This window comes from Amborella trichopoda, chromosome 5 (assembly GCF_054954075.1).
Source record: "Amborella trichopoda isolate Santa Cruz 75 chromosome 5, AtrichopodaSantaCruz75HAP2 v2.0, whole genome shotgun sequence".
In the NCBI taxonomy this organism is placed as follows: Eukaryota; Viridiplantae; Streptophyta; class Magnoliopsida; order Amborellales; family Amborellaceae; genus Amborella; species Amborella trichopoda.
The window spans coordinates 43,656,267-43,671,742 of NC_142340.1; the positions used below are offsets into that span (position 1 = coordinate 43,656,267).

Below are 15,476 nucleotides of genomic sequence, written 5' to 3' on the forward strand. Positions count from 1 at the left end.
TTAAGGGGGGCCTCATTTCTACGCATGAGTCTGAGCTCACAGAAACTGTATCCCCGGACGCATTGTGGAGGTACGTCCCCTAACGCACGAACTACATTCCCTTTAACCACAAGTTCTCGAGTCAAAATTCCCCCATTACATGCGTACGAAAGTCCTGCAAAACTAACTCAGGTTAAAGTAACTGTTCCCGGGTTAACATATTACCTAATGTAAACAGCCCATACATATCGAGAATTAACCACGGTTAAGTGAGAGTTATTAAGGCGGGAGCTTTTTGGTCCTGTAAACTCTAGGCCTAGACCCTAAATCTCTCTAGACATTCTCTCTTCTCTCTCCAAACATTTATCTCCACTTTCTCTCTCTAGACATTCTCTCTCCTCTCTCTAACCCTTTTTTCCATCTCATCGCTCTAGAGATATTCTCTCTCCTCTCTAGAGATATTTTCTCTCCTCTCTCTAGACTCCTTTTCTCTCTGATCTCTCTAGAGATATTCTCTCTCCTCTTTCTAGACCTTTTTATCTCTCCTCTCTCTAGAGATATTCTCTCCTCTCTCTTCCCTCGTTTCATTTGCATTCAGTCGCTCCACTTTCTTCTTTCAAGTATGTTTCTCTCTCCTCCCAGAGTCATGTACTTTCATCTCTCTCTCTAAAGCGCTTCATCCTTCTCTCTCTAAATAATGACACCAGCAATTGACCACGGTTAAATGAAATTTCAGGCGGGAGCTTTCGCTAGATACTCTCTCTCTCTCCAAGTTCTTCACACTTGCTCTCTTCTCTCTCTCTCTTCAAGTTGTTCGCACTCTCTCTACAGGCATCCTCTGTTAATAGGTAATCTTGAAGTTCATATGGTAAAATGGGTTTTTATCTCTGGCTTCACTCTCTTTCTCTCTAAAATTGTTTTCATTTTCTTTACACAACGTTTGAATTACAGGATCGTAGTTTTGATTTATGAGCATGGCGGAGAGGCGCGGGAGAAGAGGGCCTAATGGCACCACAACTCTCGGAGAAGATGAATCGTTGCAGGAAATTCCATTGGAAACTTTGATTTCGAGCACTGTGGATTCACAGTCAGCACGCCTAAGTCTCAGAGGACGATGGGAATTGGCATCTGTTCTGAATTTCTTACATGTAAGTTTTATTGCTCCAGTATTTGCCTCTGCAAATATTGTTAACATTTTTGATATGGGTCCTTTTACTAATAGTTTGTTTACAGTGAAATGAGTTTTTAGTCTTTGCAGCAATTTGTTTTGTGGTTTGGGTGCTTATATGTTGTTTGAATTTGTTTTTGTGGAATGGGTTAGTTCTTTCTGCAACTTGGGCCATTTTGTGATTATGCTTGGGTGCTTTTCCTTGTTTTATTTTTATTTTTTATTTTGAGAAGTTGATCGTTATTCACAGTGAACAGTACCATGTTATGGTTTTGTGATTTGGGTGCTTTTATTTTGTTTGAGTCTGTTGAGGCATGTATTACCACTCTCTGCAAGTCTCGTTACCATTGTAGTGATTCTTTGATTTCGGGGTTTTTATTTGTTATGATTTATTTATTTATTTTTGAAATGGCTTATTGCTCTTTGCAACCATTGTCAGTTATCATTGTTGTGGTTTTATGATTTGATTGTTCGATTTCGAATTAATATGCTTCTACAAATTGGGTTCAGGTTTTTCAGCCAATTATTCATTGTGATTTGGAGGTTTCTGCTGAGGAGATTGAGACAGCTCTCATTTCTCCGAATAATACATTGGCAAAGTTGCATATTGCTCTTTTGAAGGTATGCTATTTATTTTTCTCTATGCATTTGAGCATTTTTCTTTTGTTGTTTTCCAGTACCATTTTATCCCATATTTGTATACATGTTTTATTTCAGTTATGTTGAGGAGGTACCCTTTTGCCATTTTTATTCATTGATGTTTTTGTGGTGTTAGTTTAGTTGGCAACAAGTAGTAACGAGCACTTTTAGCCTAGAAGGCTAGAACATTGGATACTGAACTAGGATTTGGTTTTCTCGTGCTTTCCCCGTCTACTTGGAAAGTAAAGTTGTTTGCTTCATTTCAACTTCACAAAATATTAATATATATGTTCAAACTTTCACGACTTCCAATATAAGAAACATCATAAAACTATGTACTCATAAATTATATAATTGGATATTCATGTTGTTTTCTTTGTTTATCACTTTATTGTTGGTTGAACAAAACACTTATATGAAGATCTCAATAATTACTTCGTAGATTGAACATTGGATAAAATAGATGCACCAAGCATTTTGGATTGAAAGGATGTAGGAGGATAGTTCAATGTATACAATGGCCAGATACACGTTGAAGATATACATAAGCCTTCCAAATTGGTATAGATCGTGCTTTGTAGAAGTGGAACGGAAGAGGGTTTGCTAAAGGAGGACAGTTAAATATTTAGGAGGGTAATTAACGTTATGCATTGGCCCAATTTTGAAAGCGGTTCATGCAAAAGTGGGCTAGATGAAAGGGGGTTTGTTTTTGCAGTTGGCATTTGCTAGCTTGTTGCCTTCTAGGTAAGGGGAAGGTTAAGTTGGAGCTTCAATGGGGGGTGGAATTTTGACGTGTTTTCTGGTGACAATTTACTTCGCTGTGTAGTTTGCGAACATAGAACGTTTGAGGCAAGTTGTAGAATTTAGGTTTAGTAGTTCTCATCCAGGAGTTTACATTTTGTTTTTATTTGTTTATTGTTTGATTAATACCATTCAAAGTGAAAGTGGGTTCTTAGTTGTTGCCTTGGATTTTTGGGGTAGGAAAGACGTATATCTATGATCTCAAGGCGGTAGATGGTTGGACATGGAAATGAGTGAGAAAAATAAACTTTTGGTGAGTTTGAATGGGGAAAGTCGTTTCTCACTAAAAGTTGGTTCTCTTTAATGATTTTGTCTCCAGTTGCATTGTTTGAAACGTCTGCTGTGTGGCAGCCTAGGCGGCCAGGCGAGAAAAATGCCTACCAGAGGCCTAGCGGCCATGTTCCTAGGCACCGAAGGCGTTGCCTAGGCTACTAGGCATTGCCCTAATACCCTTGGCCCAGGGCGGAAAGAGGCCCTCAGCCAAGGAAAAAAATGATTCCCTCCTAAAGGGGGGAAATAGGGTTTTGGGGGGCATTCAACTTCTTGACAGAGCATAACAACAACAAAAAATTTGTTTTTCTGAAAATTTTCTCAAGACCGGGAAGAAAAAGTTCAATGTTCTTGATTCCTTGCAAAATCAAAAGTTAATCTATCATATAGCTGGGAGTGGTTGCAAAAGTGGATTTTTGGTAACCCAAGGTGATTGATTTGAGAGAGTTTTGATTTGATTTTGGAAATTTTAGTTGGTATTTTTGTGTAAAATGGGTTTTGATTTATTTATGTTTCCCTTATGTTCTTGATTTTGTGATTTTTTACAAGTTTTGCTCGAGTAAATTTTCGTTTTAGCCTTTGAAATGTTTTCAAGATAGGGAGACCCGATCTTTCGAAAAAGTGTTAATATCAAACCAATTGTTTTTTTGTTTTTTTTGTTTTTCAATTTGTTGGTCCTTTTACTCCTTAAATAATCAGTGGATTGAATAGGGCTAATACGATGATTATTTGTCTATTTTTTTGCGTCTTTTCGATTATTTGGTGATTTCTCTTGATGTTTCGATACTGGCATATGGCATTTAACTTTCATCACATAGTTGGGTTGCTTTATTGGCCCTATTATTTGTTTATCCTAGGAACACCTTGCTTTTCGGGTTCAATGGAAGTGGGCTGCTTAGGTTTCTAGGCACCTGCCTCAGTGCTCTCATCTGAATTTTTGAACACTGGCCAGGTGGCTAGATTTTTTGAGAGGTTATGTGGAAAGCACTTTACGAGGTCGGTGAGTGCATTTGGGAAAGGCTATAGGAATAGCTAATTGTTGAGAGGTTGAAGAAGTAGGTGTATGCCAACTAGAACTGAAAGAGCCGAATGGGGGAATTCAACCTGTTTAGACAAGATGCAACCTCGGAGTATTTAGATAGCTTGCAATTGCATTGACGGAAATTGAAGATTATTGTTTAACTAGTCATGGCAAGCAGATGGTGCACATAGCAACTGTGGTGTGGTTGTTACAATGACAGCAACAAGGGAAATTTGTGCGTCATTGATGGTGATCATGTTAGTATTTATACTTTGAAAAAGTATTAGGTGTTATTTCGAAGTAATATCTTTTCCAAAATCTTAGTTTCCGAAAAGTGTAACTTTGCATTTATGTAGAGAGAGAAATAACGCATTTTAGTCCCACAATGGAGAATGGAGAAGAGGAACCCATGTTTAAATATGAGAATACCATCTTCCATTGTATTCTAAGAACCAAGAGGAGAGAAGGCTTACATGGAGCACATCCGGTGTGCTCATGCACACGTGTTTGCATAGGTGCTAGGGTGCTTTAAGCACTTTGTACTTTGCGTGCTTGTAGGAGCTCCTTTAGCCCATGCATGTTTGCGGGTTGGGTATCTTCTTACTCCGCAAGACACCTAACCAGGAGAAGGGAAGTCATCCAGCTGGATGAGGGGCAATTTAGGTAGTTTGCTGCAGTGGAGTGCTACGCTGTTTGGTAGCACAAATAAATGGCCCTAATGTGCAGGGGCATTTTGGTAATTTATCATGGTGGGAACTCCTACTAGTGTGTTATGTGCTGTTTGGATGCGCAGATAAGTGTTTTAGAATTGCTTCCACTGGAATGAACATTATGGCTGCAATTTTGGAATGCAAGGATTCACTTTTAAAGCCGCTATAAAAAGCCATAACTATTGAGATCCACTTGTGTGTAAGTTGTAACTGGTGGGCCGTTTATGACTTAAAGTTGAGAATCAAAGAGTCACAACTCTTCGACTTTCAAGTGCATTGAATAATACATTGGGTGAAGGTGAGGGGCACTTTCTCTCTCTATATGTGGGACTCAAACTTCATTTTTGAAATGCTAGTTTTGAATATGTTTGCACACATTTTTCAGATCTATCTTGTTTGAACTTTCATTTTCCTGGACAAGAGGCAACTCTAATGCTCTAGATCTTGCTGCACTTATGCATTTGTGCAGACAAAATAGTGATCAATCTTTTGTTTCCTTGTATCCTGAGGACAAATTTGCCTAGAGAATCTAGATATAGACATTTTTATCAGTAAGGTCACATTGTCTTGTGATAGTGACGTTTTTGTGCTTGGAAACATGAAGTTGTTTTTCCTCTTGTTAGTCCTTCAAAGTTTTTGTGAAATCACTAATTTTCTGCCCCATTTTGCTCACTAATTTCCAACAAATGGTATACTCTTCGAAAGAAACCAATGGAGAGGGGCAATTTTAATGGCGCTTTCTGATTTTTGAAGGTTATAAAAGAAGCAGTGTCTTAGAACTTGTTGAACCATAGGATTTGACTTGTGTGGTCCCAAAAGTCACGCATTATTTGTATTTTGGGCTTGGGTCAACTTGATTTGTGCTAAGCGTATAATCATTTTTCTACTGTAGTATTTCATCTGTCTCCTGTGTGGTTCCTTGTGGCTGGTGCTTGTTATTAAACAGGCTATAACTAAAATTCCGAGCATGCAACCTATCTGGAAAATATAGTGTAAATTTTGAGAATGTTTTTTTTTCTTGATTAAATTCTTCATTTCTTACAATGGAAAATGCTTAGAATGCCAATTTCATGCTTTTCTTGTCATTTATTATTTGTCTTTTCATCTGCATCCTTTCTTTTTCTCTTTAAATTTCTTGACAGGAACAAGGGGATTAGTATTTGACCTACTATTTGCGGTTCTATTTTCAGGGGATACCTCCAGTAAGCAAAAGTTTGGGTGAATCTAACTTTTGGCTGACAGCACTTTGTAAGAAACTTGTTGAATGGTGGCCATGGGTAGGTTAAACTAAATTACTGTAAAATCAGATTTACTACAGTTTAGTCCAACGGACTATGAAAAAAAGAGCCCATCGATGTCATCACCGTCCCATGAAAATTATGGCTGGTGATGGAGTGTGTGGAACCTTGAGAACAGGTATGGTCCCAATGGTTGCCTCCCCCCCTTTCTCCATCACCATCCATCGTTTCATTCGATGATGGTCCATGACCATGATTTTTCGTACTGTACTTCCCAAAATTACAGTAGTAGTTCATTGCCCCTTGATTGTAGATGAGGGACTACTTGCTGATTCTACTCTTGAACTCAGGTGGCTGAAGGGGATGTTCCACTTGTTGCATATCATGGGTTAGTGCTTCTAGCAAGTTTTATATTTTTCTTTTGCTCCCTTTCTTGTTACTGATTCATGGTATCGGTGGTAATTTCTTTTTCTAAATTGCATGTGCAGAGAGGAGATTTTGAGGTACAATGAGCTTGACGCAACCACCCGTTTGCTAATGCTGAAAGCACTTTGTGAAATCCGATTAGAAGTAAACTGGCTTCTCTCATTCTCTCTGTCTCTGTCTCTGTCTGTCTGTCTGTCTGTCTCTCTCTCTCTCTCTCTTTTGGCGGGATGCCTTTTGCTTTTCATTCTTTTAGACAGGTTGGCGGGCTCTGTTGGCTTCAGAATTGTCTCTGGTTTTGAAAGTCAAAGACCAGCATTAGTTTCACAAAGTTAAACTAGTATCATTAGATATGGAAATAAGAATTGCTGCAATATATGTTGAAACAACGGTATATTTACATTTTCTCGTGTCATAATCTTTTGCATGTGTCCATCATGTGTATGCATGTGTATGTGTGTGGGAGAGAGAATTGTTTTTTGTTTTTGTGGTGGGGGTGGGAGGGGGTAGTCATTTTTGCGATCCCCACTGCCCCATTTGTTGTGTGTGGAGGAAGTCAGATGACCTCCTCTGTTAGTTTAGGGGCAAGGTTTATATGTGTGGGGATGTAGGGATTACAAAGGTTTATTGTATAACTGTAAATTTCCTAGAGTTGAATGTGTATAATCAGGCAAATTTGCTCATTTCTCTAATCTTTTATTTGTTGAAATGTTTGTTTCTCTAATCTTAGGGGCTTCCATTTGGATGCTCTATGTAATGTCATCAATATTAAGTTGTGTTATTTGCAGTCTCGAAGTCGTTGCATTATCTTTTAGTTGTACTCGTTCACTTGAAATTGCTAACTTTGTTTTTGGATAACTATGAAGATTCCTTTGTTCTAATGCTGGTTTTATTCATCTGCTGCCAGCAAGATGACACGTGGAGGTTTATTGAAGATGCTTTGAAGCAGGGAAATGATCTCTCAACTTTCCGCATGGATAGTTTAGGTAGAGATAATGATGGAACTACTTACTGGTAAAATTTGACTTTCTGTTTGAATTGCCTTCTGTGTTTTTTATGATTGACATTGGGTTTCCACTTGCCTATATTGCTTAGGGAGAGTGTACTGTACGGCATCATGTACGGTATGCAGTACTCCAAAGGGGCATGTACTATATGTTCCTAATGTCGAGCAATATATATTAGCCATAGTGGAACCCATTGGGATATCCAAGCACTTATAATCGAACTCCACATTCCATCATTGGGAATGGGTGTTGGTTTCCCCTTTTGTGTAGTGTTACACTGTGATCCATTGGACTAGAGGATTCTTTCCCTACTTTCTTTGCTCTGTCAAATGTGTGATGCAAAAGTGTACTTTAATAAATGGTCACCGAAATGATGGACCGTTGAAAGAGTGGGCCGACCAATGGATGTGTTGGGGAGAGGGACCCACCATTGGGGCCATGAATTTGTTCTGGTGCATCCCACTTTCTCTCAATAGAACATTTCAGTGGATGGCCTTGACCTGTGGACTATCTTTATTCCCATGGTTCAATGGATAATATTATACTTCTCTGATTTGTCAATTTACTCTCTGACATTTAGGCCTCGTGGTTTGGTGCTGCTGGGGCAACATTTTAGGTGAGGGCCCATATGTGGTTCCGTGGCACCTTTGGGTGCCCCTTTAAGACCCCAAGTAGGTAACCACAGACTCAAAGATTGCCACTCAGTGAAATGAAAACTGAAAAGACCAGTTTTCATCCCACTTTGGCAGCATTTTCTTAAAATTGGAAGCATAATACATTGATGAGAATGTAAGTTGCAGGCAAACTAGGGGTTACTCTTTCAATAACATCATGGTGCGTAAAATGAATGTTGATTTCTATGACAAATCTTAGGTATGATGGTGATTCAAAAATTGGGCATCGGTTGTATAAGGAAGTCAGTAATGTTGAACCCAGGCCAAAAGCAAAGGGGAGGGGCCGATTCGTGCAGCCTATGTTTAATATCCAATGGGAAACACTTGCCACTAATCTTGATGAGTTTCTTGATATATCAGTAAGTGCTCATTCATGCGCGATTAATTCCTTGCTGTATGTGCCATAACTAACCTTTCTTATAAGGATCATATACAATGAGATTGTTTACCCTTTTTACGAAAAGGCAAAAAAATCCTGAGCCATCAGATGTGGAATCTGACATTCACAAAGTCTGAGAAAAAAATTTCTTGGATGCTGAGCAGGGTTAGTGATAAAACCCCTGCCATCAAATTTCACGTCTGATAGCATAGGGTACTTACACCTATTTGTACCAATGGTAAACAATCTCGTTGAATATCTTCCCTTTGTTATGATGTATGACATAACTAACCTGTGGAATCTTTTGTATGGCAGGATAAACTTTCTTCTAGCAGGAACATCATGGAGGTTGATGTTGGAAAAAAAGTGAAAGTAGATATTATTCCCGTTATTGAAGAACTTAATAAGGTCAATTTCTTTGAGTATTTGCTTTATGGAATTTAATAAGTAAGATGAGTTTTGTAGATGGGAAAAATATAAAGTAATAGAATGCAGTGTGAAAAAAAGTCTACTAAGTCATCACCAGCTACCAAAATGCTGGACAATAATTGAAAGAGAGTGTAATCACCAAATAGGCCATGAATCCCAGATGTGGGTCTCACTTTCCATCACCATCCATTCTTTCTACTGGTGGTGATTACCAAAGAGTCTCTGTGGTTTTCCACAGTCCATTGTGTTGTATTAACTTCTCCTTTTGTGGATTTATGTAGGTTTTGCTCACATGTTGGTCTTTAATTATCATAAGCTTCAAAATTAATGTTATTTACTGTGCTATATCGTTGTTGGGAGCTGCATTCATTTCTCTTACTGATTTCTTTCTTCCTTTCCTCATTCAGTTCTAAAACTGTCCCTTTCTTCCCCTTCCCGATCTGCTTTAAACATACCCAATATTTTGATTATGCCAAATACTTGTCTAGAGCTTTATATTTTGTCCTACATTATTATCATATTATTCATTCTTCTTTGGAGTTGCTAAAACATTCTATTTTTTTGAAAATTCAATCTAAATATCTAATTTTTTTTTCCAGTGTGACTGTAGTGCTCCGTATGCAATGTAGCTCAGTTTATGCTTTTACAATTGTTCTTTCATGTCTAAATTATACAAAATATCCAAATAGGTGAAATATTTCTCTAAAACTTTCAACCTCAAAAAAGGAAATCTTTAAACTTAACCTAGGGTGTCCTCTTATCATCTTTTGCATCCTTTTCTGGACTACCCAAGACATCCTTTTCTCATCAAAAGGTCCGACTTTTGACCATTTCTATTCTTCTCTCAGATTTTAATACTGCCTCTCTTTGTGAGTGGTTTTTCTTTTTGGCTTTAGATTTGGTGTTTCTTTTCTTAATCATTTCTTTTCAGTTTTTCATAAGTATATATTTATTTATATTAACTGGTCTAGGAAGGGTGAGGATCTTAAACTTTCCCTAGACCCATCCCAAGCCCGGGTAAAGGAGGTGGTTTGTTAGGTAGGCAGCCAACGTAAACTTTGCCATTTCATGAGATAAACTATGTGTTTTTGGTAATTGGTCTAATAAGAGAGGACCTTAAACTTTCCCCTTAACCTATCCAAGTCTGGGTAAAAGAGGTGGTTTGCATTAAGTAGGCAATTAGTATAAAACTTTGCCATATCTTACCATGAATTTTGAATCTATGCCCTTGATAGAGAAGAATGGAGGAACATGTTTCATGTAAGCCAACCCCAAGTAATTGGGATAAAGCTTGGAGGATGATGATAGTTTTTGGTACTATGAACATTTTGTAAGCCTATACTTTCTTGAGTTAATTTGAAGGGTTCATCATTGTTGTCATCATCTGAGTCCTAACCATGCTATTTGGAGTGGGCAGCATGAATCCTGTTCTGTGATCCCACTCTATCAAGGGTCATATAATCAATCAGATTATAAGTTATCATATCTCTTCTCACAACTTCCATCTATGTTCTTTTGGGCCTTCCCATTGCTTTTTAGAGCTTTCTACTTGAAAGGTTGAACCAAATCGCCCCTCCTAACTGGTGTTGTATTAGGTCTAGGATACACATGGCCAGTCCACTTAAGTCTGCTTTCCCTTATCTTATCGCTTATTGGAGCCACCCCTAAGTTCCGTCTTATGTATTTATTTCGAATTCTACCCCTTCTTGTCTTACCACTCATCCATCTCAACATCTTCATCTCAGCTACATATCTTATGGATATGTTATTTCTTGACTGTGATGGGCTTATATATACTGCTTGTGAGATCCATGTTTAGTGTAGTATAATTGTATGGACTAGAAAAACCATCATTGGGGAAATAGTTAACCTTCTCTCTCAAAATAAAAAAACCCATAGTTGGAAAAATCACATTCTAATTAATTGTTAATAGTTCATTCTGTTGGATTATAAAAGGCATTTTCTTTTTCTACTAATGTGATCTGTCTGTTCTGTGCTAATCCTGTCATCTTGTTGCAGAAAAAAGAACGAGCACTAAGACGACAGCAGAAGCAAGCAACACTTCTGGATAGTTTTCTGTATTCTAATGGTACTGATAATGCTCGTTCACTCCGTGACCGCAAACCTGTCAAATACACATTTGGTAAGCTTTCCATTCTCAGTGATTCATTTTTCTTCATTTTTGCTTTTGTGCTTGATGTACTTCTAGCACACAAACTTAATGGGAAAATAATATTTTTGTAATGGGATCATGGGATATCAAAGTACTTTTGGGGTCATTTTTTTCCAATGAAATGATGGATAGATAGTGGACCCACCACTGAGGTCATGTCCCTTTCTAGTCGTTCCCACTCTTCTCCATCACTTCCCATTATTTCATCAGAAGGTGATGACCATAGTGGGCCATGGGTCTCTAAATTTCGATGGGGTTGGATTATGCTGGCCTATCCCATATTAAATAGCTTTGTTGGTCTCCATTGACCTGACTCCTGAAGTAGTTATCTGTTTCAAAATCTATTTGTCACCCTTAGTACTAATATCAGATGATGGGCTATATTTTAACATGCAAGTGAAACATATTCTGCGGTTTTTCTTTTTTATTATCATTTTTGTTCCAACAAACTGTGTATTCGTGCTTTGTTTTAGGCTTTAATGCCACTTGAATTTTTATTTTATTTTATCCTCTCGTCTGCATCTTTGGTTGCTGCTATGCTTGATGCTTCCATCTTTTTGTAGCTCATTGGTTTTATGATTCAGTTGCAAAAGCCACATATATATTCTTACAAAGAAAGTCTGATTCTTGGCTTTTTGCTTGGTTTTACTCTTGGTTCTTGGATTTTCTATTTTTTACAGATGAATACGATCGGTCAATCGATGAAGCCATAGAGATAACGAAGTAAGTCAGAGAGAGAGAGAGATGAAATTCCCTACGCTGGTTGAAATCCTTACTTCAATTTGACTATTTCAGGAAAGGGAAGACGACCCAAGAGAGCAAAGATGAAGGGAAGCACCGGGAACTCCTTGCCAATGGCAAGGACACACTACCACAAGGGATTTCAGAGTCTTATGAAAGCTCGGCCCTGAATTATATTCATGAAAATGGCAACCACCCAAAACTGGAGGACCAAGCAAGCTCACCAGACAAAACTCATGTTGATGACCATGGTTATGATAAGGATGACGACGATGATGATGAATATGTTGGTGAAGAGGATACTGATATTGAAACAGATGAGGAACATGATATTGAGACAGATGGGGAAAATGAAGACGATTGTGATAATAAAATGCCTGCTAACATGACGGATAATCATGGGTTGCGCCGAAGCAAAAGAGGTATGGCTCATGTGACCGACCTTGGAAATACTTCAGCCTTAATTATGGAAAATAATAAGGATATATCTATCATAGAAAGAGAAAATAGGGGTGCAAAGAAGAGACTGATGTCTAGGCCAGTTCCTAAGATGGAAAACACCATCTATTGTGTTTCTGATGCTGAGAATGAGAACCCACAAGCAGTTGTGGAGAGAGTATTGGAAAAGAGAAAAGGTAGGCTTGATATTGATCTGAATGAAGAGGCTTCAATAGCTGAAGTCTGACTTTTGGGTTGCTTGTTTTGGCTGAATTTTGGTAGCTACAAGAACCCATCTCTCTCTGGGCAATAGAAGTGGGGGTGTGGATTTGATAGGTGAAGGATGACTGGAAATTGAATTTTGGGTTATTTATTTTTTTGACCCAATTTCTCTCTTCAACTCTGGGTAGCAGCAGAAGATGGGTTGTAGAGGTGTTTAGTGAAGGAAGATGGATTTAATGGAGTTGAAGCGGAAATGGGATTTTTTTGTTATTTGTTGTATCAACAAGAAAGGCTCTTCGCAGTAGTTTTGGCACAAGTTTACTTATCCTCAAGAAACAGGCGTCTTATGAAGTTCTTACTATATGCTTATAATGTTTTGGCACCAAAATTTTGATCTGTTTGATCTTGAAGTGTAACACTAATTCAGTAAGTATAACGTTATAAATATATCTTATTTGATGTTTGAAGGAAATTAATATATTTAAGGGTTTTCATACCATTGTTGGTAGTCTTTATGTTCTTTAATAGATGAAATGCATGTTTGAAAAGTGACCATTTGAGTATGGAAAAAGTTTACATGGGGTGTCAACTCTATATTATAAGAACGGGGATTGTATAAAATGAAACCATATACTTTTGATTTGATACAAGGAGGTCACAATTACTTATAACCATTCGATGTGAAATTTGATAAGTTTGGGTGTGTCACAAATTTTGAAAGTTTTTTTTTTGAAGTTTGAGTTCGGTCAAGAGAATAATTGTAACCATCCAATTTTACGTCCAATGGTCAAAGGTTAAAGTGCATCTTAAAAATCCACTTGAAAAGATTGTTCTAATGTTAAAAAGCTATCCAATTTGATTATCTTGGCCTTAAGATTTATGAATATGAAAAAAAAAAAAAATTTTTTCTTTTTGTAATGTATCTAGGCCGGCCATCTTCAAAAATTTCAAAGTGTTTATAGATTTGTTTGATCTTGCATCATTTTTTGAGTAGAAATATATTTTAGGTTATTGTAAAAAGTTTTTGGCACTGACTGTATTAGCAAGATTTAGAGGTGCACCTTACTTTGATTATTGAAGGTTTACATGAAAAAAGTTTATGTTAGGTGTGAACTTTATATTGTAGAAAGGTGCACCTCAAATATCTATCCGAAATGGTTGTTTACAGATGGATGGATATAAAAAAGAAAAAAAAAAAGAAAAAGGATTCAAGTCCTAAACATTGTACGTCTTGTAAAATATTATTTAGATCATACATTTTCAAAATTTTCTAGTGCCTATAAATATATGCTTGATTTACATAATTTTTTGAGCTTCAATTTCATAATTAGAGGTGAAAAGATTATCAAATTTGCCTTGGATCCTTTTTGGTTTGGTTGGAAAAAAGAAGCGCTTTGGTCCTTCGACTTTTTCGGATGAAGACTTTTAATATTTCTAAATTTTTTAAAATATATTATATATTGAAAATCTAAAAAAGTTAAAAAAAAAAGTTTAAAATCCTTTTTGAATATATTAATTTTAATTTTTTTAAAAATAAATATATATTTATTATACATATAATCCAAAGGCTTTGAGCTTTTTGGATTAGGTTTTTGTACTTAGGAGGACCATAGTAGTGTGTAACAGGAAAGATTAGAACGGAAGAAAAGGACGTAGAACGGGAAGGAGGAAGATGGAGAGTAGGAGAAGGGGTGGAACTATTAAATAGTTTTTGCGCTGAAAAACCTCAAATCGGTCATCTGTACCTCGAGATTCATAGACATGAAAAAAAAGGCATTGTTAGTATTACAAATAGCTCATCTTTTAACACATTATTTGAACCATCCATTTTTAAGATTTTCAAATGTTTATAGATTTGTTTGATTGTCACTTTTTTTAGAATTTTAAATTTCATAATTGAAAAACAATAGATTTTCATATCATTGCAAAGCTTTGCGGTATTGAAACTGCATTTTCGACATAGTTTTGAGTTACACCTTACTCCAACCTTAACCTTATACAAACCTCACCCAAAAATAAATTGTAACACCCCCTTTTACTTTTGGAGTAGTAGTTTATGCATAAAAGACGCATCCCACCCGGCATTAGCTTTCCAACGGATGCAAGTGATAGTCCCTCCAAGAGAAAAGAAAAATCAACGGTTCAAATATTTTATTTAAAAAAAATATCATTTTTAGTTTTTAATTTTTTAACATGTTAACGATCTCCATATTAAGGATTGTATATTCCTTAAAAATCAGGGCAAACAATTATTTTAAAAATGTACCATTAAGGGGAGACATTTCTACATATGAGTCTGGGGACTCGTAGAAACCTTGTCCTTCATTGTTTCACTTTTTGTTCAAAATAAAATGGCTATAATTTTTTAATTTGAAATTACGAAAACATCTGAAATGTCATTGTTTAATGCCCTTATAACAATAATTAAAACTCACTTATTCGGTTGAATTTGCCTAATCTCGCATAAGCACGTTTAATCGGATTGAAGAGTTTATACTATGCTTTGCTTTATTTCTGTCTAGGCAAAAAACCCGAAGAATTCAGCTGCTTTGTCCGAAGCGAAGCAAAGATAACAATACTGTGAAACAGATTTTGAAGTGATCCCAAGAGTTCCGCAACCAAAACCCCACCATTGTTGCAATATTTAGAGGTGCACTTTACTTTGATTATTTTAGGTTGAGACTTGGTATAAACACCAACTTTATGTAAAATATATAAGGTGCAACACCTTATACGATACAAAGTAATGTGCACCTAATTTTACTAAAAGATGTAGTTATGGTGTAAAAAAACATGACAATCGCTTTAAAATCTATATTCAATCTTAATTAAAAAATTTAAAATTTTAAAAATAGTTCAAGTCAAGTAGATCTATAAACATTTTAAAAATTTGAAAATAGATAGTTCATTAAACTTACTACAAGATGCTCCTCAAGTAAATCTCAAATTAGGTACACCTTTAGGACCGCAATTTTTGGGGATGTATTTTCAAATCATATGTCTTTGATAAAAAAAAACAAGGATGAACAAGGAACATCCAATATTTGGAGGGCAAGATCTGGGTATCAAATAATTCAAATTCATCTCTATTTCTTTGAAAATAATGCTATAGTTGTTCTTAGTTGCATACGAGGAACTCAAATAAAAGAGGGTGTGGTTTGTAT

The 15,476-nt window shown here is 36.6% G+C and overlaps 1 protein-coding gene across 6 annotated transcripts; it reads left to right on the plus strand.

Annotated features, from left to right (window-relative positions):
* Nucleotides 1-290: 290 nt before the first annotated feature.
* LOC18432068 (DDT domain-containing protein DDR4) lies at nucleotides 291-12,811 on the plus strand. 6 transcript variants are annotated; one of them, XM_020665892.2, is made up of 13 exons: nucleotides 291-599; nucleotides 716-827; nucleotides 931-1,127; nucleotides 1,658-1,768; nucleotides 5,779-5,865; nucleotides 6,177-6,214; nucleotides 6,315-6,396; nucleotides 7,157-7,263; nucleotides 8,130-8,289; nucleotides 8,625-8,717; nucleotides 10,758-10,881; nucleotides 11,592-11,634; nucleotides 11,707-12,811. In XM_020665892.2, exons 3-13 carry the CDS (start codon nucleotides 948-950, stop codon nucleotides 12,335-12,337), a joined length of 1,656 nt encoding a protein of 551 aa, XP_020521551.1. In that variant the 5' UTR covers nucleotides 291-599; nucleotides 716-827; nucleotides 931-947; the 3' UTR covers nucleotides 12,338-12,811. The 6 variants fall into 6 exon arrangements, 5 of the variants coding, with proteins under 5 accessions (XP_020521551.1, XP_006842241.2, XP_088724266.1 ...); XR_016056397.1 differs by having other exon boundaries at nucleotides 291-827; nucleotides 7,157-7,235; XM_006842178.4 differs by having other exon boundaries at nucleotides 291-827.
* The last annotated feature ends 2,665 nt before the right edge of the window (nucleotides 12,812-15,476 follow it).

Bases quoted from the DNA above. Each gene is read 5' to 3' on its own strand.
- LOC18432068 (XM_006842178.4), top strand. From the start codon at position 948: ATGAGCATGGCGGAGAGGCGCGGGAGAAGAGGGCCTAATGGCACCACA. The intron at 1,769-5,778 runs GTATGCTATTTA...TTCTATTTTCAG, and splicing joins TGCATATTGCTCTTTTGAAG to GGGATACCTCCAGTAAGCAA. The intron at 10,882-11,591 runs GTAAGCTTTCCA...TATTTTTTACAG, and splicing joins ACCTGTCAAATACACATTTG to ATGAATACGATCGGTCAATC.